The sequence below is a fragment of the Tachypleus tridentatus genome, chromosome 2 (assembly GCF_004210375.1).
Source record: "Tachypleus tridentatus isolate NWPU-2018 chromosome 2, ASM421037v1, whole genome shotgun sequence".
In the NCBI taxonomy this organism is placed as follows: Eukaryota; Metazoa; Arthropoda; class Merostomata; order Xiphosura; family Limulidae; genus Tachypleus; species Tachypleus tridentatus.
Genome location: NC_134826.1, coordinates 125,040,032 through 125,065,293, shown reverse-complemented (window position 1 = coordinate 125,065,293; position 25,262 = coordinate 125,040,032). Strand labels below are relative to the sequence as shown.

Genomic DNA, 25,262 nt, shown 5'->3' with positions numbered 1-25,262 from the left:
CAGACGATCACAACCTAATCTGCAATCTGCATTGACAAAAATTAACCACCACAAACCCATACTTGCAGATCATAAGATATTTTGGATCTAGCTTTAGTAATTACCAATATTTTACATAACATATCTGATTTCATAGTTCAAGAACACATGGGAGAAAACTATCTTCCGAGATGCATTGATGTAGGTGGAGAATGTCATAAAATAAATATTGCCAGGAGCAACTGAGTGGAATATAAAAGTCTAAAACAAGTGAGAAAACATCAGACCAATGCATAGATGGCCAAAGGAAAAAACCTTGCAGCTGAGTGTTTGTTTATTTTTGAATTTCACACAAAGCTACACGAATAGTAGGATTGACTGTAACATTATGCCTCCACAGCTGAAAGGGCAAGCATGTTTTGCATAACTGGGATTCAAACCCACGGCCCTTAGGTTATGAGTCGAATACCTTAACCACCTGGCCACGCCAGGTCAAAATATGATGAACAAAAATTATAAATCAATAAAATGTCTCAAACGTTTTTTAATTGTATAATTGTCACACACATGTAAAGCATTCAAAATTAATTATTACCTCTCTTTTTCCTTCCTAACTTGTAGCTGATAATCAAAATTATTTTAAATTCCCTTTATTTTGAATTTTGAGATAAAAAGACTAATAACTTCTATGGTATAAAAAACTATCAACTTAAAAAAACTGATAGTCTTTGATTTGGTGCCAAGTTTTAAACCTAAACCAAACTTGATGAAGGAAAGTATTAATCCTTAGAGATGACATTTGCTTTGATGAATCCCCAAAATTAGTAAACCACAGAACACAGGATATACTTATAAAGGCAATAAAATATATTAAAAGCTACTAGAGCCTGATGTCTGTCAAGACAAAATAGTTAGCATAGATACTAAAATTTCAAAATATAAGCATGAGAATTTGTCAACCCAGGCTTGTGTACTAGTGAGATAAATCATAGTGTAAAATACATGTAAATCAAGTTTCAAAAGTTCTAAAACAAATGAGGTCCTAATACTGATCAAAATGCTCTATAAAGGTATTTCAAACTTTATGCTTCTGACTATATCTTTGGAAGTACTTATTTTTCTGGATTACTTATACAAAAAAGGTATTTCTACTGAAAAATTACAAAAATAAGCAATAATTTTATGATTTACAACTATGCGATATTTTAATAAAACACATTTTAAGATATACACACACATACATACATACACAGTCAAAAAAATTTTAATTCTTTTGAAATGAACAACAGCCAAAGATAATTTTGATTTCTTGATTGAACATATTCTCATATGTTATACACTTTCTATCACTATGGGCATACAGACAAATTCTCCACATGAAAATGTATAAGAACTGCAATTTACAAACTGGTTATTAATTCCCAAGGCACAGCTTATTGTGAATACTGCTGCGGCACATTGGGCAACTGGTGAGTGGTTTGACACAAATCCAACAGCAGCATACATGACCACATGGCAAAAAAACCACAGCACTCTGAAACAAGATAATATGAAGTAATGTTAGTGTTTAATAAGGCTGTTAAGTTGTTATGAATTGACAAAAAATGAAGATAAATTTTGTTAAGAATATTTTTTAATAAAATGAAAATGAGGAAAAAAGCTATTTTCAGAGTGTAACTTTACCATATCTGCAATAATTTTTAATGGTAAAGTCATAAACACAAGTAGTTACAATGAATTCAATTACTGAAATACATTAAAATGAAAACTTACTGATTGTACAGATTTACGCTAGGGATACATATCATGTCACCAATTACACATCCTCATTTCTAACAATTATTACATCACTCTTAATCTACATGTACAAAGAGTACATACTAGCTCACTGATTTATAAACCAATTTCTTGAGAAAAAAAACAAGTGTGGACAGACTTGGATTCGTGATAATGTTTTGTACAAACCTCATTTTCTAGACACACAACACACTCTGTATTGGTCCACAGTTTTAAATCTTGATCTACTAAAACAGGTGCAGATGGAATGGCAGGTTCTAAAGCTTCATTTTCTTCAGCAGGAGGGGCAGAGGGCTCTGCTGGAGCTTCGATAGCTTTGGACGGACTAAAAAAAACAAATTATGGAATTAAATAAAAAAATACAATGAATCCTTTTTTTTTCAATGATTTATTTTAAGTCAGTTGTAAAAAAGTTACTGTATTTTTTACTCTTAGAGCTTCAAAAAGTTTAACCCTCTCACTATGGACTTATTTGATGTGACTGACTTTTTAACCCCAAAGTAACCATCAAGATTTCCATACTCTAACTTTTATAATGTTTTGTGTATTTTTACAAAATTTGGCAAGATTTCAATAGACACTAGAAGTCTTTTGTAGAATAAAACAAAAGATAATATTTGGTATGTTATTTTTCTATCTAATTCTGTATGCATTCAATCAGTTTGACCAACCTTGTAACCACAATAATAAAAAAAAAGGATTAATCTACATTACTTTTTTTTTCTAGTTAGGTAGGTATATATTCAATGTTTATTGGCACAAAGCTACAAGGCTATCTGTGCCAGACAAGATGTGGTACAGTATAGGTATAGGGCAATGAAGGTAAAAAGTAAAATATGTAACATTAAAAACTGCCAGGAAGACTGAAGCAAGAAGTACACCCTTGCTGTCAGCCTTTCAAGTCCTGAGTTCAGTTCAAAAGAAAAAGAAAAACTAAAATGTGTAAAATTAAGACATGCCAGGAAGGTTGAAGCATTTGCAGTCAGTCACCTGAAGTTGGCCTTTCCAGTTCTGGGTTCAATTCAAAAGGAAAATTGAAATGTGTAAAAAAAAATTGTGTGAAAACATTAAAATGTGTAAAAGAAATCATGCTAAAACACTATGTAGTCCGATAAAAAACCTTAAATTAAGTGTAAAAAACCAATGGCTCTTAAAAATGTAAAAACGTGAGTGAGATGGGCAGTGTCACCTATAACATGGGCCAAAGTAAGGGCAAACCTGCCTTACAAATATTTTTAAAATGGTGTCGTCGTTCTGGGTTGTAACAACAGCATGATAATAAAATGTGGATGATTGTGATCTGAATGCCACATAGACCACACGTTGGTGCAGCAGTACCAGATGAAAGAAAGTGGTGGGTTAAAAAACTGTGACCAATGAGTAGCCTTGCCAAAACAACCTCCCCTCTTCGATCCTTACAGAAGCAAGAGGGCCAAAGACAAAGAGAAGGTTTGATTTGAAAAAAGCTTGTTATTGTGTTGCTCATTCCAGGTTGCCTGCCATCTGGTGTACAGTCTGGATTTGGTAACTGGACCATAGTCTATGGGTACTGGGATGATAGATCCAGAAGAGACAGACTTTGCTGCTCTGTCGGCCAGCTAATTCCCACAAATACCAACACAACTTGGTATCCAAAAGAATTGGATGGAGACAGATGAGAGAGAAAGATGGGCCAGTTTGTCTTTGATATTGATGAGAAGAGAGTGGTGACTATCATGGAATGATTCCAGGGCCAATAGACAGCTGAGTGAGTCCGTATATATATTGTACAATTTGCATATTGCATTATTTCAATATGATTTAGGGCAAAAGAGATGGCATACAATTCGGCAGTGAAAACAGAAACTGTAGGGGTTAGTCTGTGTGCCACAATTAAACTGTCACAAACCAAGGCTGAGCCTACTGAGTCACCCAATTTGGAACCATCTGTATATATGGAAATGGAAGGATCATATGAAAGATGTTCAGCAAAGAAAAAGTGATATTTCCAGTCGGGTGTATCTGCTTTCTTCAGATGGCTGAGAGATAGGTTACAATTGGGGACAGTAATTTGCTATGGTGGAATAGGCTGATTTGAAGAAACTGCAATGTTATTCAAGGATAAATCCAATTCTTCTAATTGTGCCTGGATACGGAGACTAAAAGGGACAATGGAAGATTTTTTGTTATTAAAAAGTGTGGTCCATTGTGGTTGGAAAACACAACTCCTGATAGGATGCTGTGGTAAGGATCGAAGTTTGGAAGCATACATTAGAGACAGTTGCAAAAGGCAAATATTTAGAGGGGATTCATGAGATTCCATATACAGACTTTGCACAGGAGAAGTACGAAAAGCTCCAATGTAAAGCCAAAGCCTCTGGTGATGGACAGGATCCAACATTTTCAGTGCTGAGGTTCTGAGAGAACCATAGTCAAGTTTGGATCAGACAAGAGCACGATAAATTTTGAGCATGGAGTATTGATCTGCTCCCCAAGAAGTAGAAGGGAAGACATGGGAAATGTTCAATGCTTTTAGATATTTGATACAAAGTTGCTTGATATGTGATATAAAATTTAATTTACAATCAAATATAAGACCTAAGACCTTTGTCTCAGGGATGACAGGAAGTACAACATCATCAAGATGGAGTTCTGGATCTGGGTGGATTCCCCGTTTGCTACAGAAATGCATACAAACGGTTTTAGGGAGTGAAAGTTTAAAACCGTTTATCATGGTTCTCTTTAGTGTCTGACTGATTGCAGTTTGTAGCTGCCGTTCAATAAACCTCATGTTTGATGACTCACATGAGATGTGAAAGTCATCAACAAAAAGACCATTTGCAACTGTAGGGGTTAGCTGTTCACTGATGGCATTAATCTTTATAATGAAAAGTGTGACACTTTCTAAAAAAAAAACAGTAACAAGATGTTGTCGCCTTAAAAAACCTTCTTGGATTGATGTTTAAAGGTGAATTTACTGAGACAACTTGTCAAAGCATTTGGGTGGTAATTCAAAGGAATCGTTGGATCCTTCCCAGATCAGAATATGGAGTATGATAGCTTGTTGCCAAGCATCAGGATAGACATTTTCCTGCCATATCCAATTAAAGACAGCTAGGAGAATAGTAAGGGAGTTCTGGGGAAGGTGGCGTAACATCTCATAATGTATATTATCAGGTCCGACTGATGTATTGCCAGACCGATGAATTGCAAGTTTGAGTTCCATCAGTGTAAGAGGGCGATTGTAGTCAAAAGGAATGGCCAGTTGAAAAGAAAAGAGGCAGATGCTCCGCCTGTGTTTTAATGGCTAAAAAGGAAGGGGATAAGTTTGAAAAGCTAGATACATGATAGAAGAAGTCCCCAAGAGTATTGGCAATGTTCTGTGCATCTGCAACTTCATCATGGCCATCAGATATTAAGATAGAGAGGGGGGTAGAAGTATATCTTCCACTCACCCTCCAGATCTTATCCCATATAACTTTTGTGCTGGTGGTTGAAGAAATGCTGGAGGTGTATTTAATCCAAGATTCCTTCTGGCTTTGACATCTAACTTGACGAGTGTGTGCACGGGCTTGCTGAAATGCAATGCTGTTTGAGAACGTGGGGTATCTTTGAAATTTATCCCAAGCATGTTTCCGAGTTTTTCGTGTTGTAGAACAGGCAAAATTCCACCATGGGCGGGGATGCTGTGGGGAATGTGTCGAGGTTTTAGGGATGCAGCAAGTAGCAGCTTGTATAATACTGTTGGTTACTGCTACTATACAATCATTTATGGATGATTTACATAAGATGGCAGGATCAAGTTCCGAGAGAGTAGTGAAAGAAGGCCAGTTGGCCTGGACCAACTTCTACTGAGATACATGGGTAAGGTGGTACTGATCATGGCCAATCTCTCATAATATGATGGGAAAATGATCACTACCTCGTGGATTGATGTCAACCTCCCAGGAAAAGTGAGTGAGTAGTGAAGGGAAACAGACAGAAAGATCTATAGCTGTAAATGACTGAATGGTTGCATGAAAATACGTGTAAGAGCCAGTATTGAATAGAGCCAGGTTGTGGTTCAGGAGCATGTGCTCTATGGTGTGCAGTCTAATATCAATAAGGGAGCCACCCCAGAGGGGATTATGCCCATTGAAATCTCCCAAGATTAAAAGGGGGGTTGGCTGTTGCTCAATGAGAGTATTGAGGTCTGATTGATTATAATGCATTTCAGGTGTAAGGTATAGAGAGCAATTAGTGATGGTACAACCGAAGGAGAGATGGATGGCTACAGCCTCTAAGAGTGTGGTCAATGACAGGGACCGGGTGGGCACATGCTAATCAACCAGCAATGCAACTCCCCCATGTCCCCGTCCCACACATAGCCTGTCGTTCCAGTATAATGAATAGTGTTGGATAGTAACTGTATTTGTAGGCTGTAGAAATGTTTCCTGCAAAGAAAGACATATGGAATGATAAAAGTCAATCAGATCTTTGATGTCAGTCATGTTTGATTGGAAACCTCGACCATTCCATTGGATTAGTGTGGCCATATGTAATTATTTCAGAGGAGAAGACAGTAAAGAGCCCTTCTACTTGCAATCACATTTTTTTCTATGAATCCTGCTATACCTCAAATGGTCAGGTCTGAATTTATCGGTACACATACTAATGATTGAGGGTGCAAACGAGTGGTTTAATTTTTGGGGTATAAAGAGAGGGAGACACCATGGAAACATCTTGACTTGAAGAAGGTGAAGTTCGGCAATGACTGGAAGGTGTGGTCAGGACAGAGATGGAAGGAGACTGATTGGTGAACTGTGTTGATTTTGGGAAGTGTTCCATTAATATTTTCTGGTGAAGACTGTGTAGGGAATAGGGTAAGGTCTGTTTGGACTCCTACTGTAGTTGTAGAACAGGTTACAGCAGCATAAGTTCTGGATGGAATAGGCATTAATAATTTTTGAGCCTCTGTGTAAGTGAGATTGTTAACTGTCTTGAGACATTGTACTTCTTTTTCTTCTACCCATTTAGGACAAGAGGTAAAATAAGAAGGATGTTTACCATTATAGTTTATACAATGTGGTTCAAGTTGGCGTTCGGTGGCATAATGGTCTTTACCACCACAACAGGCACAGGTCAAGGAACCACTGCAAGATTGTTTTGAATGACCAAATCATTGAAAATGGAAATATCATACAGGATTTGGAATATAAGGTCGCATCTTACAATTCAGATATCCTGCTTTTATTGTGGTGGGAGAATGTGGTACTGTGAATGTTAGTATTAGAACATTTATTGGTTCCAGAATTCCATCTTTTCAAGTGAAGATTCAGCATACTGCTGTGACACCTTGGTTGGTGAGAGCTGTGAGGATCTCCTATTCAGGGACAGTCCTTAAATCTCTTTCAACTATAACTCCTCTGGAAGTATTCAAAGTGGAATGAGAAGTAACCTCAATGAGTATGTCCCCAAGGCCTTTAATGTTAGGAGGAGTTTGGAATGCTGTGATGAAGATGTTTCCACTAAGATGTCTCCCGAATGTAGCTTTTTTACCAATTTAGTGGACCCAGCAAGCCCTTCTGAATAAAAAATGGGGACATCTGCCCTAGAGGTTTGTCACTTAAGGAATACACAATTAAGAATTGCAGGACAGATTCATGTGGTGAGTTAGCTGTGAGATTCATCAATGTGCGGTCATTTTCCAGTAGTCGGGTTTTTCTTGATGGTTTCAAGTTGTGTTATTTTTGTTTTATTTTAGAAGTATCCATAATAAATAGAAAGTTTTGGTGCCCACTGACCCCACCCACCAAAGGAGGACACAGTACAGTGCCTTAAGGGCACTGCAGTGATGCCAAGGTTTCGTGACCACAATACCTGAACACCAGTGTCAGACACAATGTCCACAACAACCGTTGTGGATGTCCTATGCTGGTAGTCAGTTGACCCTTGCCCAAATGGACTAGCCAATTGATCCTGGTGGGGCCACCAGAAGACTGCCCGTTTACAGGAATTCAAGGTCAAAGTGGTGTGTTAGGGTTGGACCCCTCAACCACCAGAATTCTCTCCTCCCCTTCATGGGTTACTAAGCACAGAAAACATGCAGGTAGATGTTTAGATCCCAGAGGAGGTAAACTGTAAAAACAGAACCTTCTCTGGGAGGTCCTCTCACCACGTACAGGAATCCCCATCAAGGTTTTTTTTTTTTTTTTTAAGAAAGACTATAAATAGTAACTGGACATTATAATATTTTAATCTAAACAGCTCAAAGTTTGTAACATTACACATGTGTTTGTACTGAATTTTGTTTTAGTGCACTTTGATGTGTGTCCAACTAATAATACCACCAAGTTATAAATCACCCAGTGAAGGCATACTTTATGTTAATGTATAGAATAATGTAATGTACAGCTTGCTTAGAAGTATATTTCATGAAGAATTTATATCATTATTATTTTATTATTTTACCTAATCTAACCTAGAGAGTTTCTAATTTCTTTATTTCAGTTACTGTTATAACAATAAATAAATAATGCATATGAAAAAAGAGAAAGAGAAAATCATAACTTATCTGTTTTTTTAATGATGGCACAACAGTTGTTAACCCTACTGCAACAGGTATCCTTTACTGCACATGACAAGGTTTTAGTACCTTACATTAAAAGATTTTATTATACTACTTTTTATGTTATACCAATTACGAAAGCATAAAATCTGAGCTAAAAATGTGTATTATAATAGGATACAAATTTTAAGTTCATAAGTCTACAAGGCAATGTTTAAAAGAGATCCTGAATTTCCCCTAGTGTGATACACATGAAACATTTTTTCTTGGTATTTCATCTTCCTTATGTTATCCACCACTACTCAAAAAAGTACAAAATTAAGAGTAAATTATCCTCTATAAAAATAATCATTGCTCAGACAAATGACACTTATTGTAGTCTTCATTTCTGTTTGGTTAGAGATACTAAATTGAAAAAAAAAAAAAAGACTCCTCATGCCACATACTTTCTTTATAATTCATTAATAGTTCTTTCTTATGCTTATTTAGATATTACCTATAAACAATAGAGAATCAATGTTTTTATGTATCAAATGGAATACTGTATAATGTTATATTCTGAATGGTTAAATATCAGTTTCACTCAGAGTACCAACACTGCTCCAGTGGGAAAGTTAATGACTAGTTTAGATGAATTTGTAATGATTCTTGCCACACAGTTAGAAAGCCAGAGAGGTAAGGGAATTTGTCAATTTTTTGCATGTTATTAGTCTGTATTTACTGCAATACTATGATTAGTATAAAAAATTAAGAGTTTACTTTCTTCAACAATTGAGAAAAAAAGATCAGTTAAGTATTTTATTTCTTGATTTTTTAATATTTATTCTTTGTGTAATTATAAGAGTAACTAAAATGTAGAAATAGGAATCTTTTTAGGTTAAGTAAATTAATGATAATAATATAATAAAAATGTATCATGAGGTAGGCATGCAAGTCATTTGTACTTGCTGTAGTAGCTTGTAGGTAATCTAATTTGATAGCTTAACACAAGCTAGATGTGCCCTCAGTGACTTATAATGATGCAGACAATCGTTAGACATGGTTCAAAGGACAAGAAAAAAAATAACATGTAATTATAAATAGATGAATACTGTTACATAGAGCTAATTAGGATAAATGAATGTAGTTTCATATTACAGTTTGAAGTCATTATAGAAATTAAAAAAGGGTAATTTAGATTTATATTGATTTTTTTGGTGATTACAAGGTTGGTCAAATTGATTGACTGAATCCATTTTGGGATAGGGTAGAGAAAATAACAAATAAACTATAGAGTATGATTGAAAATAAAAAGTTTGATATGCATTTAAATTTTTTTAGGGATAATAGAATGGAAGTTTGAGATTTTTGAGATGAAGGAAAGTATTTTTAATTCTAACGTGAAAATTACATTGTACTCAGACTATGCAAGACAAATATTCAATATATCCATAGAAAAATCTTTATTTTAGTTTATTATTATGATTTTTCTGTGTCTCAAAGTCTTAACTGAAAACTTCCAAATTTTGTGAAGATATATATTACATATTGAAAGTTAGAAGTATTAAATCTATAAAGACTTCAACCCTTAAATGATGGCCATTATCAATTGATATTTTCTCAGAAAAAGCCATCATCAATTGATGATTTCATGCTTTGCACTCAGTACAGCTATCATCAATTGATGATATCGGCTAAAAACAGTTCGTAACCCCCTCACACCATAGTGCTGTATCTACTCAAAGCATTGTGCCTGAGTAATTTTCTCAGTATAAATCATGGAGCAGAAAAGGAAGAGCTCATCAGCTAAAGGAATGAAGCAAAAACGTTTTTCATCAAAAGATGAAATGGAAGGATTAGCACATGATAATTATTCCAATGAAGAAATCTTTTCACATTTTTAATCATCATCAAATTCAATTGTTTCAAGCTCTGAATATGATTTAGATAGTGAATCAAAATCCATAAGTAAATTAGAATCAATTGGTTTCCAATGGGTACGGTGTCACAATTTTGATCCATTTATTCATTCTTTTTATAATAGAAATGCTGGATTCACAGATAAATTTAGACTCATGGATGAGTCTAAAAAATACAAATTTTTTACTTCTATGTTTGAACAAAATATAACGAGTCAAGCTGTGAAAAAACAAACAGATATTAGGAGTTTTATAAATCCTTGAATTTTGAAAAAAGTGAACATACTGACTGAACATATTTTCATATTTTATTCACTTTCTATCACTATGGGCATACAGACAAATGCAGGAAGACTTAAACAAAATAAGAAAAGTAAAGATACAACTACTGAGGAAATGTACACCTTTTTTGCTCTGGTGATGCTTATGCCATATGTAAAAAAAATGTGTTGGCTGATTATTGGAAGAATAATCACCTTATAAGAACTTCAATTTTTCCTAAATACATTACTCTAGATTGATTTAAAAAGATTCTTAGATATTTGCACTTTGCAAATAATGAAGAAGAACAGAGTGCACATGATTAATTGCAAAAAGTTCAACAAGTGTTTACAATGGTGAAGAATAAAAAATAAGGAATATTTTTCTCCATTTCAAAAATTAGTCATTGATGAATCTTTTATTCTTTTCAAGCAACACATTCCAAGTAAGTACCATAGATTTGGAATAAAGACTTTTGTATTATGTGATTTTGAGACAGGAATTGTAATAGATATGATCATCTATTCTGCAAGTGACGTAGATGTCCCTAAAGATCCCAGATTAGGATTTTCAGGGTCAGTTGTAAAGCAATTGATAAAAGACTACCTTAGAAAAAGTCACATGTTATATAATAATAATTATTATACAAGTCTGGAATTATGTAACTTTCTTTTTGAAAATAAGACTAGTTTTTCTGAAACAGTTACAACTAATCAGAAGAACATGCCTAAATTTGCACCTCTAAAGAAGGGAGATGTTAAGACCAAGAAGCAAGGGAATATTTTATCACTTCAATGGAAAGACAAATGTCCTGTTACTTTGCTTAGTACAGTACATAAAGGTGAAATGAAATACAGTGGAAAGGATGATTATGAAAGTAAATAACCAATAACCAAACCTGATATGGTTTTAGATTATACATTAATATGAGGCTAGTTGACAAAACTGACATGCAAATTGGACAAATTGATTGCCTTCGTAAATGTGTGAAGTGGTGCAAGGATCTCTGTTTTCACCTAATTGATATCTCAATTTTGAATTCTCATAACATGTATCTAGTAAAAATTGGCAAGAAGTCATCAATGAGGCAGTGTAGTTACAATATAATTTACCAATTATTGTAAATGTATGGAAGGGTGACAAGACCTTTCCAAGGAAGACATAGCCTTACTGTTTCTGATAGACTTGTTGGAAAAGAGGTATTCCATCCTCAGGAACTATAAGAAGTATACAAAGATAATGCTATGTATGTTTGCATAAAACAAGAAAAGAAGAGAAGCAAAAGATGGTGACTACCTTGTGTAAAGAACGTTGAGTAGCACTGTGCATTGGAGAATGTTTTCATGATTTTCAAACCCTAAAAATATTTGAATTTGTAATAAATAAGTCTTTATTATGCTTTTCCTTTGTTTTCTCTCATATTTTGTTAAAATTCATAATAAAAATGCTAAAGATTATGATTAAGTATTTTTTTTCCTAAATGTTTTATATCTGTGGTGAACTGCTACCTTCAACATTCCCACTGTTTAAGGGTTAAATGAGTACATAGAGGTCATGTAGTTGGTCCTATAGACTGAAACCATGTTGATGGAATTGAGCTTCTCAATATGGCCACTGCAAGAGAAACTTTCAAACTAAAGATAAGATGGGCAACACTCTATACTGGAAACAATGTAATATGTTACTTGATAGATTAAACTTTGGCTTTCTGTTGGCTATAAACAATATAAAACCTCAGAGAGATGTATTGGCAACTTGAAAAAGACAGGGTGTGAAATGTGGGCATGGCAAGAGGGATCTAATTTTCTCATTTATGGCTCTGTAATCAAATAAAATCAAAGGGTATAAAACCAGTGGTGGAATTCAGGGGTTCAGGGGTTCACGCGAACCCGTTCTTAAAAATTTTTGAGCTTAGCGAACCTGTTGATGGCTTCAATTATACCATCGAATTGTTGATGTCTAGGAAACATCTCCTTGAGAGAACCCCTTCTTAAAATTTTTGAATCCCACCACTGTATAAAACTTATGCTTTGCCTGAGTAATATTTGCATTGAATAGGATAGGAATAAACATAACTCATAAGAATCTTGGATAAAACATTTAAAGTTGCTCAGTTGTGATTATGAAACAACCAAAAGTAAAGTAAAATGTGTACAGTAGAGTTTGAAAATAACTATAAGTAATTAATACAATTAAATCACCTGTATTTTTCTTCTTCTTCAATATCAAGCTTTTTAACTTGCTTTCCTTTCATCTGGTAGTCAAAAATTGCATTCATTATGGCCATTCGAACAGTGCTGTTGGTTACTCCCAGCTGGTAATAATAAAGATATAAGCATACCAGAGTATTACAATCAGTGACTGTCTTATATAGTTTTGTGAATAAATTATTGCTAATAATTTTAGTTGAATTTCATTCTTTTTTATTATATTTTTACTTTATTTAAGCATAACATTAAAACTAGAAAAAAATAAATTTTGACAAACCACTACAACAGAACATTTCACAACTAAAATTAAGAAGTGTCCTTACCTAGAAAACCTGATATTATTTCAGCTCCTTCAAATTGTGAAATAACTTCCAATATCCAAATTACATGAGTTTTAATTTAAGTACCTTGTTACTATTCTTGCAAGAAAGTAACTGATTAGTTTAATTTTACATTTATTTTAACAACACTAAAGGCTATAAAAAATTGTATTTACTTGATCATTATCAAATTAACTTTTCTAGCCTGCTAGCGTATCATGAGTACTTCACATAAAAAATGGGTGATATGCTATCTATACAATATTTAAAAATACATATTTTGAAGTATATTATTTTTTGTACACAATTTCATTTTGTACAAAATGAGTTTCAGTATCAACATGTATATAAAACTGCCAACATAAATAATTTCTGATATAAATGAAGACTGTCGGCTAAACACATTTACAAAAATAGTTAATAAAGCCAAACTAAACACTTCAACAACAATGTAACTAATCAAATAATAGTTTGTTTGTTTTTTAGTGTCATATAGTACTTACTTTACTTAAATCTTTTTCAGACATTTTGATAAACTGGTCTATTGTGACGTTTTTAGTAGCAAACAGGATAATATAATCTTGGGCTCCTGCATTCATAATTATTTCCTTAACTACTTGGTCCATTGCTAGTTCCTTTAAATATTCAAGATACTTGTAATAAATAACTGTTTCATTTATTATCATCACATTTTGAAAACATAATTTTCAGTGACATATTAATATTTTTAAAAAATAAAAGAAAAGGTTTTTCACTAAGCATAAAAGAATTCAAAATTAGGCAGCACTAATTCAATTACTTTACCTGTAATTTAAAGTGTGGAACTAATTCATTGTTCTATTTTGTTTTTTTTAAGGTAAAGTTTTTTTTCTGTAGAAGTTAAATAATGTTTGTCTGCAATGTAGACAAGTGCATCATAACTTGGTGGCCTTAAAGTAACAATAGCAAAATATTCACCTTATACATATAGATGTTCTTTTTAGTGTTACATGTAGTACTTACTTTACTTAAATATTTTTCATACATTTTGAAAAAATGTACGTATTTATGTACATATACATAAATGAATGATAACATTCTTCTATGTGTACCAGAAAAGAACACTTTAAATCAGTTTGTTAGAAAAAATGGTAATAGTGTAAAATCAAATAACTTTATCACATTTGCATTTTAATAGATATTTTAAATTAGTAAAATTTACAAAAGGAAATTCAGGTAAAACAAAACAAAGTTTAATTTTTGAATTAAAAAGACAGAAATAGCATTAAATCCAATTCTTACATCTAGTCTACAATGGTAAGAAAACCACTGAGTCAAAGTTAGCTACAGTAATAAAAGTTTTAAAAGACAGTTGTAAAGGAATTTCTGTAGCATAATAGTAATTATCATAACTCGCCAGGATGACTAACAGGTAGTTCAAACATCAGTGTTAGTCACCTGTAGTTGGCCTTTCCAGTCCTGGTTTCGAGTTATTTGACATTATGGTCATTTTCTAATTTCAAATCGAACTAGAGACTCTGTGATTCTTAAAAGGAAACCACATTAGAAAAAGGTTTAAAGTATAAATTAAAAAAAAAGGTTTAAAGCATAAGTTAAAAAAATTACATTAAAAAGAGTAATGGCATTTAAAAAACTAAAAACTTTATCAAGGTGGACAGTGTCACTATCACCAATAACACTGTCTAACGTTACGGACAAACCTTGGAAAATACACGTTTAAAATGGTGCTGTTGTTGAGAGTTGTAACGACGACAAGTAAAATGTGGATTATTGTGATCTGAGTGTTACCCAAACTACACACTGGTGCATCAGTTCCAGATAAAAGAAAACAATGAGTTAAAAAACTGTGACCAATGCGTAGCCTAGTTAGAACAACTTACTCTTTCTGATCCTAAAAGAAGCAAGATAACCAAAGTCCAACAGAGGATTTTATTTAGAAAAGCTTATTTTCACGTTGCTCACTCCAAGTTGACTGCCAACTGGCATGAAGCCAAGCCTTGAATACAGAACCACAGAACCATAGACAATGTATGGAATAGGCATAGCAGTGATAATGCTAGAGCAGATACATTTAGCTGCAGTGTTGGCGAGCTTGTTCCTGCAAACATCAACGAGGCATGGTATCCAGAAAAACTGGATAGAAGTAGATGTTAAAGAGAAATGGGCTAGTCGGTTTTAAATATCAGTGAGAACAGGGTGTGAACTAATGTGAAGCAATTCCAGGGCCAGTAGAGAACTAAGCGAATCACTATAAATTGTACAATTTGAGTATTACTTAGCTTTTACGTGATCCAAGACAAGATCATGTAGTTGCTTGATGTGTGGTATAAAGGTCAGCTTATGGTCAAAGATAAGCCCCAAAAACTTTGTTTCAGGGACCACAGACTGTCCAACTTCACTGATTCGAGTTCAGAATGAGGGTGAATACCCCGTTTAGGGCAAAAGTGCATGCAAATGGTTTTAGAGAGAGAGAGAAGTTAAAGCCATTTGCTAAGGTTTACTTCAGTAAACAATTGAGGGCAGTCTGTAGCTGCTGCTCAATATACCTCATGTTCAATAACTGACATGAGATGTGAAAGTCTGACACAGAGTCCGTTTACAACAGTAAGAAGAAGTTGTTCAGTGATGGCATTAATCTTTATACTGAAAAGTGTGACACTCAAAACAAAGCCCTGAGGGACTCCATGTTCCTGTTATAAAGAACAAGAAAGTATTGAAACCACACGAAAATGAAATCGCCTGTCCATAAAAAAATTATTAATAAAATTCGGCAAATGGCCATGTAATCTATATATATGGAGGTCTCGCAAAATGCTACATCTCCATGTTGTATCATAAGCCTTCTCAATGTCAAAGAATATTGATACAAGATGCCGTCATTTGAGAAAGGCTTCTCTGATTGACGTTTCTAGTTGAATCAGATGTTCCATGGTGGAGTGCTGTCGTTGGAACCCACACTGGGAATGTATGGCCGTACCTTGCAATTAAGATAACCTGCCTTGATGGTGGCAGGTGAGTGTGGTGGTGTAAATGTTAAAACGAGAACATTGGTCAACATCATAATTCCATCTTTGCGAGTGGAGATACGCCTCACTGCAGAAACTCCTTGGGAGGAGAAACCAGTAAAAATCTGACTCTGGAATGTTCTTCAAATCTCTCTCAACAATAACTCCTCATGACAAATTCAAAGTAGCATGAGGCATATACCTCAATAGGTATATCCCCAATCACCTTTGAATGCAAGAGGAGTTCACTGTGTTGAGATGTGGATGCTTCCACCAATATGTCAGCAAACCTTTCTGACCAACTATGGAGAGCCAGCAAGTCCCTTTAGTCCCTTCTGAATGAAAAAGGGAGACATTTGTCCTAAAGGCTTGTCTGAAAGAGAACATAATAAAAAAAAATGAGGTACAAGTGTTACAGATGTTGAAGATTGCTGCTCAGCATCTTCACGATGCAGTTGTTTACCTATGGATTGTTTTTCATTATTTTATTTAAGTTTTTATTTGGAGGATCCATAATAAAAAAAATATTTTGATGCACACTGACCCCACCCACCATGTAGCCCTACGAGGGGATGCACTACAATGCCAAACAAGGACACTGTTGCCAGGATTTCTTGAGCAATATACCCAAACACTAGCACCAGATACAATGTCCACAACACCAGTTGAGAACATCCAACATTAGTGCTTGGTTGACCCAAGCCCAAGTGGACCAGCCAATTGACCCAAGGGGGCCACCTATCTGCAGGAATTCAAGGCCAAAGTGGTGTGTTAGGGTTGGACCCCTCAACCACCAGGATCCTCTCCTCCCCCTTCATGGGTCACCATGCAGAGGAAACATGTGGGTGAATATTTAGATTTAAGTGGAGGTAAACTGAAAGAACAGAATCTGTCCTGGGAGGTCCCTGCAAAATATGTTATGATTTTCAAATTAATTTCAGCTTAAAGATTGGTACTTGACCTCAAAGGACATTTGTAAATATTCTAAAACATAGTAACTACAAACAAATAACCTATTTCTATAAAAAAACAAACAAACAAAAAACAAAAGAAATTGATACATCTATCCAAGCAATTTCAATATGTATTCTGATAAGTGTATGGGTGAATGTCAAGTATTCTGTTTAGTTACTTTTGTCTTTACTCCAACAACTTTCAACACTGAAGAAAAAAAAAAAGAACCAGTCATACTCCTGTGATGGTAGCATGATAAAAGACCAGAGTGCAAAAACTGTGACCTAGTGTAAATGGCATAGTTTAACTATCACATGTACACATACAGATTTGGTCATTTTCTCTAATCTTGCAACATTATATAGCTGTTAATGTACTATGTCTACCTTCATGGAATTTGGTGGGCTTTTAATAAGTAATAGCAATGACCTACAAAACATTTGTGGTAGTTTTTCATGTACCTTTTGCTTGAATGTTCCTTATTCTATTGTTTACAATCACACTATTAAAGCCAAACTTTCTTGTATGTATTGTGTGTTAGATCAATAAATCCTGATTTATTTGAAGATTTATGTGGTCACACAAACAAACTATTGTATATGTAGCTTTATTTAATAAAACTTATTATTGATATTAACTATGTATTTGCTGAATTAGAAAAAAATCAGATTTTCTGTTAAAGTATTTTAATGAAAATTTATCTATAAATTTATGAAGCTGTTAATGAGACAGTCCGAGTGGAAGATGATTCTTCAAGCTAAGAATAAAAGTACTTTTCTACATGTAATTTTAAATTTCATTTGCATTTTCATAATTTCCTAAATGAATATCAACTTCATCTCTTACTATCTCTATCTTGATTGACTATAATAAAATTATCAATGTACAAGGAAATTAAAAACTGAAAAATATGAAATGAAATGAAAAATGATTGCACATTGTAATAAACAATTACAATTATTTATCTTAACTGCCTTAACTTTTCCACCTGCTTTTAGTTTTATTGCTTTTACAATGTTATTAAATGTCTCTCAGTACATTTGTTGTGAAACACAAGAAACTACAATAAGGTGCTTTAAAGTAAACAAAAGCTAATGTTACATCATGCAATCCTATACAACCTCAATTACATTAGTGTTCCAAACTAATAAACATGGTGAATGTTTTAATTTTTTACATTTAAGTTTTATTATTTAACTTAAATTTCTAATTTTTAGATTTTAGTTAATTTTGTTGCAAGATGAACAATAGCAACAACAAAAAAACGAGTTTAGCACTTAGCTTATTTGTTAAAGAATGTACATCAGACTACTTCCCTCACACTGTGTTGATTGTCCACAAAATAAGTCATGTAGCTTTAAAATATATATATGTAGAAAAGTATATCAGGTAGTAGATTATAACGTACTAAAACTACTACATTTTATATGGCTTCCTAAATTAATAACAAATAGGTAAAATTCCATTACTTCTTTGATAATTGCCTTAACTAAATATATCTACATTATGTTGTAAATTATATGACATTCACTATGAAAAAATAAATTACAGAATGTAAAAGAGCAAGTAAACTGCAGTTTGATCTTTCTATTGGTTATAAATGTGTGTGTATATACATACTTGATATGAAACACAGTTTAGAAAATACATTAAAGTTATGAAAGTTGGGAAGAGTGAGGATTCTATGTTGGACAACTGTATACAGTGTATAACAGTTTTTATGTTTAGTATGAGTTTTTTTCATTTTAATTTTACTACTTTATAAATTTGGCCACTTGAGGTTAACAATAACATTGAATAATTAATAAAAATGAGAACAATAAACAAAATTTGCAGTGTACAATAAAACTTAAACTCAATAGCTCTGTGATAAACAGAGATTTGTTCATCTTTTACAACACTTAACTGACTGATGATGTTTAATGTACAAATAATTGATTAGGACATTTTGATAATCACTTAATTGCTGAGCTCATTAATCTGTTACATTCAACTAATTAATTATTCTTATGGGATACTTAGATAGTTGGAATGTTAAAAAATATTAGCAAGAGTAAACACAAATTCTGCTCAGTTCATTATATTCATGAATAATGGCAATAATAGACTATCAAAGTTGAATAGCCTTGGATTAATAAAAATAATTACAAGAAATGATAAAGTAAATATTTCTATTACTTGGATAGTTGTGACAAATGAAAACATTAATAATCAGAAACACTAATATCAATTAGCTCATTATTTTTGTGACATGAATTGTTTGATTAATTGCTATTTTAAATAACACTCATCAATGTTTATAGATAACTGATTATATCAACTAATGGATTTAATCACCAGCTGTTGATGAAAGGCTAATACTTTTATCATCTTGGAAAAGATAAATAGATTCGAAGAGTAATAAAGAAAAAGGAAAATTTTCTCAATTTTTTTGATGTTAGGGATTTAGAACATCCATAAACACACATTTGTTTTTGGGGATGGGGATATTTCAAATTCAAAGATTCTGCTCTTAAAAATTCTAGAATAATACATTATTTGCATGCTTTACATACTACAAAAATTTTGAAACTTACTTTATCTATAAGGTCCTGAGGCTTGCGATCCAGTAATCTTTGAAACTGAATCAACCAATAATCTTGAATTTCACCTGCCTGCCTCTCTTCCATTTCATGCTGCCAACAATACTTTGATATTACTATATTCCAAACAATATGGAACATTAACTTTCAGTGTTATTTGTGTACTAAAAAAGATGCCTCTTCTGCATGAAAAATGTTGACAATTCTAATGAAAATATTATTGTAATTAGACTTAATGAGTGCAATATCACAGTAAATTAAAGCAAAATCAGAGTGAAAAAAACTATCTGCAGACCAGTAAAAAACACAATTTAGTTCTTAAAGTAGTACGAGGGCAATTAAATTTTAGTGGAACAAAGCTGTAACCAAGTGTATGAAGGCAGGTTATAATAGTCATAAAAGTTCATAGTGTTCTCCATAAGAGTCACATGACTAACAGCAAAACCTTTTTAGAATATCATAAACAATAATCTGTGCCTTAAGACATAGGTTATAAAATCATTCATAATATAATAAAATTATAAATTTCAAATAATTGTTTCAACCAAAAATTTACATACTTTACCTCAATTGCCTGAACCTTCAAAAGCAAAGATAATTCACACTAATGGAATTACATCAACATATATTGATATAATTTAAGCACAACATGTAACTTGTTTCTCCATCTAGGCTATCCCATTTACTAAACAAAACATTACAATAAAAATAGAAGGCTTAAAGCCAACCCTTACCATTCAAATATTTATCAAGCCCTCCCTTTAAACTTTCTTAAAATTACTGTATCAACTATATCTAAAAGCAACCCATTCCATTAAACTACTCTGTTACAAAAATATCTAATTCAATTTTATTACTCATCAGGATCTTTATCAACCTACCCTCAAACTGAAATTCTTTAAGTAAGATTATAATTAATTAATCTATGAGATCTTGGGCAAAATCAAATACTTCAATCAAAAGGATTTGACTCCTAAGTAAAAATTTTTTATTAGATCTCAAATCAGTTAAGAGCTAGAAGTTTGTACTTAGAAAAACAAAAACTCAGGGTCATTCTACAAGCCACTATGCTGTAGCTAAAAAAATACTACATCAGTGTTGTCAATTCCCTTACTAATCACAAGCACCTCAACCAGATCCCCTCTAATTCTTATTTTTTAAAGAGAAAACAATATCAGAGATCTTAACCTGTCCTCAAATAACATCTTTTCCATCACAGATGTCATACTAGTACCCTCCTCTATACTTTTTCTAAAAATGTAATGTTTTTCCTAAATTTAAAGGTCCACGACTGAACATAATACTCCAAAAGTGGCCTAACCAGTGATGTATATAATGAAATTATAGCCGCTTTACAGTTGCATTCAGTACTTCTGCAGCTAAAACCTAAAATCACATTTGCCTTGCCACAAGCAACACAGCACGCTACTCGGATAACTACAGACAAAAAACAGAAGAAAATGGTTCATGTATCAAATCTCATATCTCCTTCAAAACCCTCAGGAAAATATGTGGTCAAGGAACGTTATCAGTATTTAGCAAAGATTTAGCCTGATAAAATTTTAGTGGATCAAAATGTTTCCCACAAACAAGTTCTTATCAGATAACTGAACAAACTTCATACATTTTATGACTTAACATTCCTCCATTTAAGGGTTTTTAAAAAATTGTTCAATAACAATTATTTCACTAGACATTTCAACCTTTATCCCTCAAGTTACTTGAAAAAACTAGAAATAGAATCACTATCTAATCATCTTTATGTATGAGAAGAAAACAATTTAAAATGAACTTTTAATAACTGTTTATTTCAGTAAATACTGATGTCTCATGAAATGATGTTGAATTCTGAAAGTTCTACTTAATGTACATTTGAGTGTTTAAAATGAAAGTAGTCACGCCTTAAGTAAGTAAAGTTCAGTGTCTCTTCTTTTTTTTTCCCACTATCCATTACATTTAGGTTTGCTAAATCAGCAATACATTTTGATTTTCTTTGGAGCTGAGAATTTCTTTCTTCTTAATTTATGTCTATATGAGCTTCTTTCTATACAGTCTAAGCATGCCATTTCTTCACTTTTGATCAGTGCACTGTCAGTAAACCAGGTAAAGTCAAAGCTGCCGTCACTACTCAGCCTTGATTAACATTCATGGGACTCACCAAAACAAGTTAAGGCAACTACAATGCAAATAGAATAAACACACCTGATACAAATGCAGCTGCACAGAAAGAGCAGACTACCACTAACATGTCAAACAAACAAACCTTGACAGTGACATCACTGAAGGAGTCCCCAATGAGTTCAGGCAACTGGACTTTACTAAGGGAGTAAAAGTAAGCTTTCCATGTATATTATTTTCACAAGTCAGATGACTACCCACAGGAGACACAATCATCAAATGCTGCAAACCAAAGGACTGTGTGAGACTATTTAAGCCATTGCCTGCATCTGCTATCAAAGGAAGCAAGATCACCACCCATGTTTCTGGGGTTCCACAAAAAAAAAGACTTTCTTAGTTATCAGTAAAGTTGCAAGTGACATCTACACTGAGGAGATTAAAGAAAAATTCAAGCAAACCAACATGTCGCCCACCATGATCAAACATATATCTTACAAAGTAGGTACATTTACTCCTTTAATTAAAATTTCACTGCAGAATTCAGTGTAATTAATCCACTGCCCTATATCCCATTCCTAAATGACATACCATTTCCTAATTTATATGGCACTCAAGCTTCACAATATACCAATGACATTGCAATTTTGAGCATGTCAAGTAATCTGTTAGCTGCTGCATGTAAGATTAAAACTTCTTTGAATAGCATTACAGATTGGTGTGATAACTGATGTGTCTCCCACAGCCCTTACAAAACTCAGGATATGGTATTCTACAGATGTTTTAAGTGTAAAAAGAAAAAAATACCAAAAATTAAACTAAAAATCTATAGCATGCAAATCATTACAACAAAAAATGTTAAATTTTTAGGCATCATATTTAATTCAAACTTAATGTGGACTAGTCATATAAAAATGTTTGCACCAGAATAAGTCAAAGATGATGTTATCTCAGAAAAATCAGAGGAATGTTAGAAATCTATAAAAGGTATGTACATAATGTTGCTAAATATGGCAACTTGGTTTTATGCAACATGTCAGACAACCATTTCATAAACTACAGACACAACAAAACACTGCATTATGTACAGCCTAGAAACTACTGACATGTACACCCCTCAGTTACTTTAAAATGACCAATAATTTCATTCATTAAAGACCAAATACATAAGTTAGTCAACATCTTTTATGATTAGAAAAGCAGTTAACAGAAAACCTCTCACTAACAAATTCATCACTTTTTTCAAGCCCAGTGATTCATGTCACACTGTCATATCTACCTAATTAACTATATAGTTGATGATTATGTGTATTATATGTATTACTTATCCATTATATTTAGTTCTTCAGCTCAGGATTTTCTCAGGGTACTTCAGTTTTTCTCCAAAATCAAAATTCATGGGAATTTGTACTTTTAAATCCCAACTTACTCTTTGTGATACTCACACATCAACCCAAGTCCACTTCTTCAAGTGGTCTACGTCCTTCAATCAATCATCCAGATTTTTTTACTTTTTGATTGCTCACCTGGGTTGTTGAACACTTGTATATGCAAATACATTTTTTAAAAATTAAAACATTTTTCCCTTTTTTAATTTTTGTTTTAATATATTACTATTATTATTATTTATCTCTGTTTAACTTTTTTTTCAAGCTGCTGTCTCAATACTAAGCCCCCCAGATAATTTAAAATGTGAGTGGTGTGAAGAGAAAGAAATTTATGAAAAGAAGCTTGAGGTCAAACTGAAATCCCTGCCATTGATTTTTTGTTTTTCCTGTTACTCTCAAATTAACAACAAGTGTAATAGCTTAAATAACCATGCATTATTATGCCAAGCATAAAAACAGTAGTTATGCTAATGTCTATATTTAAGGAAATTGTACACACATTAGGTGGAAAATATCTGTGTAATTAATCACAGGATGACTAAATATTTTCATAATCATAGTCATTTTATAAATAAAATTTATATTGCTTTTACTAAAGTTAAGATGAACTTACAATTCTCTTTATCAGTTCTTCTTCTCTTTTTTGTCTTTGTTCATACAGTTCTGCTAAAAGCTGGGCTAGAATTGTCCTTTTTTCTGCCAGTGTGTTCTAAAATATGTAAATTTTCATAAAATATCCATAGTACAGAAATTATATTTTTAGTTTCAGTTGCTAGATTTTATTGTCAAGTTGTTAAATTTATTCGTTAACAATAGTCTAAATTAGTTGTTTATCTAACTTTTTATGCAACTTTCATATACTTTACCATAATGAGAAGAAATTAATAGTGAGTAATCTACTGCACTGACCTAAATAATTAATTAAAAAATACAATAACAGTAACTTTTACAGTATGCAAGTTCTGACTTCTGTAATTACAATGTTTAGACCCTCAGTAATGAGTCATCATCAGATAAATTCTGCATGCAATAAGATAGCTGAATTCCAGAGAACATTAAAGATCTATTAGCTATTATTGGTTTGTTTTGAATTTCATGCAAAGCTATTCAAGGGTTATCTGCACTAGATGCTATTGCATTTTTGAATTAATAAAGAGAAATTTGGTCGACAGTGTTTCCACAGACATATTCTGACACATTTTTCCCATTTAGTAGATACCAACTGAATTCTATTCCATATATATGAGATAAAAGACAAATGTTATAACAGTAACACAACCATGTGGCAAAGCAGGTCAAAACACTGTATATGTAATTAAGGGAAAATTATTAGTGTAGTATGTGTACAGCACTCTCTCATTTTCTTGTAATACATAATTCCTTAATTAAAAAAAAAAAAAGCTTTTATTCAAGACACACTATATATGGTTAGGAATAAGCACAAATTCAACCTTAAATGTTATTTTCTGTAACAGGATTCAGTACACAGCATAATGGTATTCTATGATATCTCGTAAATCTAGTACTGCCATATGACCTGCCACATAAAGCAGAAACACTTTCTGGATAACTGGAATCCAATATCATGATTGGGCAGTTACATAGGAGAAGTGGATTATGAGGTCAGTTTTGGAATTTCCAAAAATGTTATTTCTGTCTTTGAACAGTTAAAACTTGCTGTTGTTGTCCTGCATTTTTAAATGTTATAACATTTCATTTGCCAAGTGAAAATGTTTTTAAAAGTAAAGTTTTATTTCTTTAAGTAAAATTTATTTTAACCATACAGGAATGAAGCTGGTCAATTTGACCAACATTAAAAGTGTAAAATTATATATACCTTAGAATTTCATGTGTATGTTAACAAAATTTAACAAGCTTTTAGTAAACAATAGAAGTCTATTATGCACAAGAAACAGATTTCTACTAAAGATTTGCCTGTGCTTTTCCAGAGTCTTTACTGAATTAAAGGTGATTTTCATATTAAAAATAAAATACCTCTTTCCATTTCACAGCTATCCTGTTTCACATGCATAATCTCTAGAACCTCCCAAGTGAATATTAAGCATTCTGTTGTTTGTTTGTTTTTCAGTAAAAATTTAAATCTTAATTTCTTACTCCGAAGACTAATTGTAGATAAATCAAGGTACAATGAAATAAAATGAATATTTTTTTCTTCTGCACTGACTACATTACAAATAAAATAGTCCCAATTTATTTATCTTTATGT

The 25,262-nt window shown here is 32.8% G+C and overlaps 1 protein-coding gene across 16 annotated transcripts in view; it reads right to left on the bottom strand.

Annotated features, from left to right (window-relative positions):
* LOC143245023 (E3 ubiquitin-protein ligase LRSAM1-like) overlaps positions 1-25,262 on the bottom strand; it is a 161,205-nt gene that overhangs the window by 3,946 nt on the left and 131,997 nt on the right. For 12 of the 16 annotated variants that reach the window (XM_076490782.1, XM_076490787.1, XM_076490783.1 and 9 more), the window contains 6 exons: positions 23,649-23,744; positions 19,527-19,625; positions 13,495-13,626; positions 12,663-12,775; positions 1,945-2,101; positions 1,384-1,513 (listed from right to left, as the gene is read on the bottom strand). In XM_076490782.1, coding sequence (XP_076346897.1) covers positions 1,394-1,513; positions 1,945-2,101; positions 12,663-12,775; positions 13,495-13,626; positions 19,527-19,625; positions 23,649-23,744 — 717 coding nt within the window. In that variant the 3' untranslated portion in view covers positions 1,384-1,393. The remainder of the gene's footprint in view (positions 1-1,383; positions 1,514-1,944; positions 2,102-12,662; positions 12,776-13,494; positions 13,627-19,526; positions 19,626-23,648; positions 23,745-25,262) is intronic. The other 4 variants (XM_076490789.1, XM_076490790.1, XM_076490784.1 and 1 more) reach the window with 1 other exon arrangement.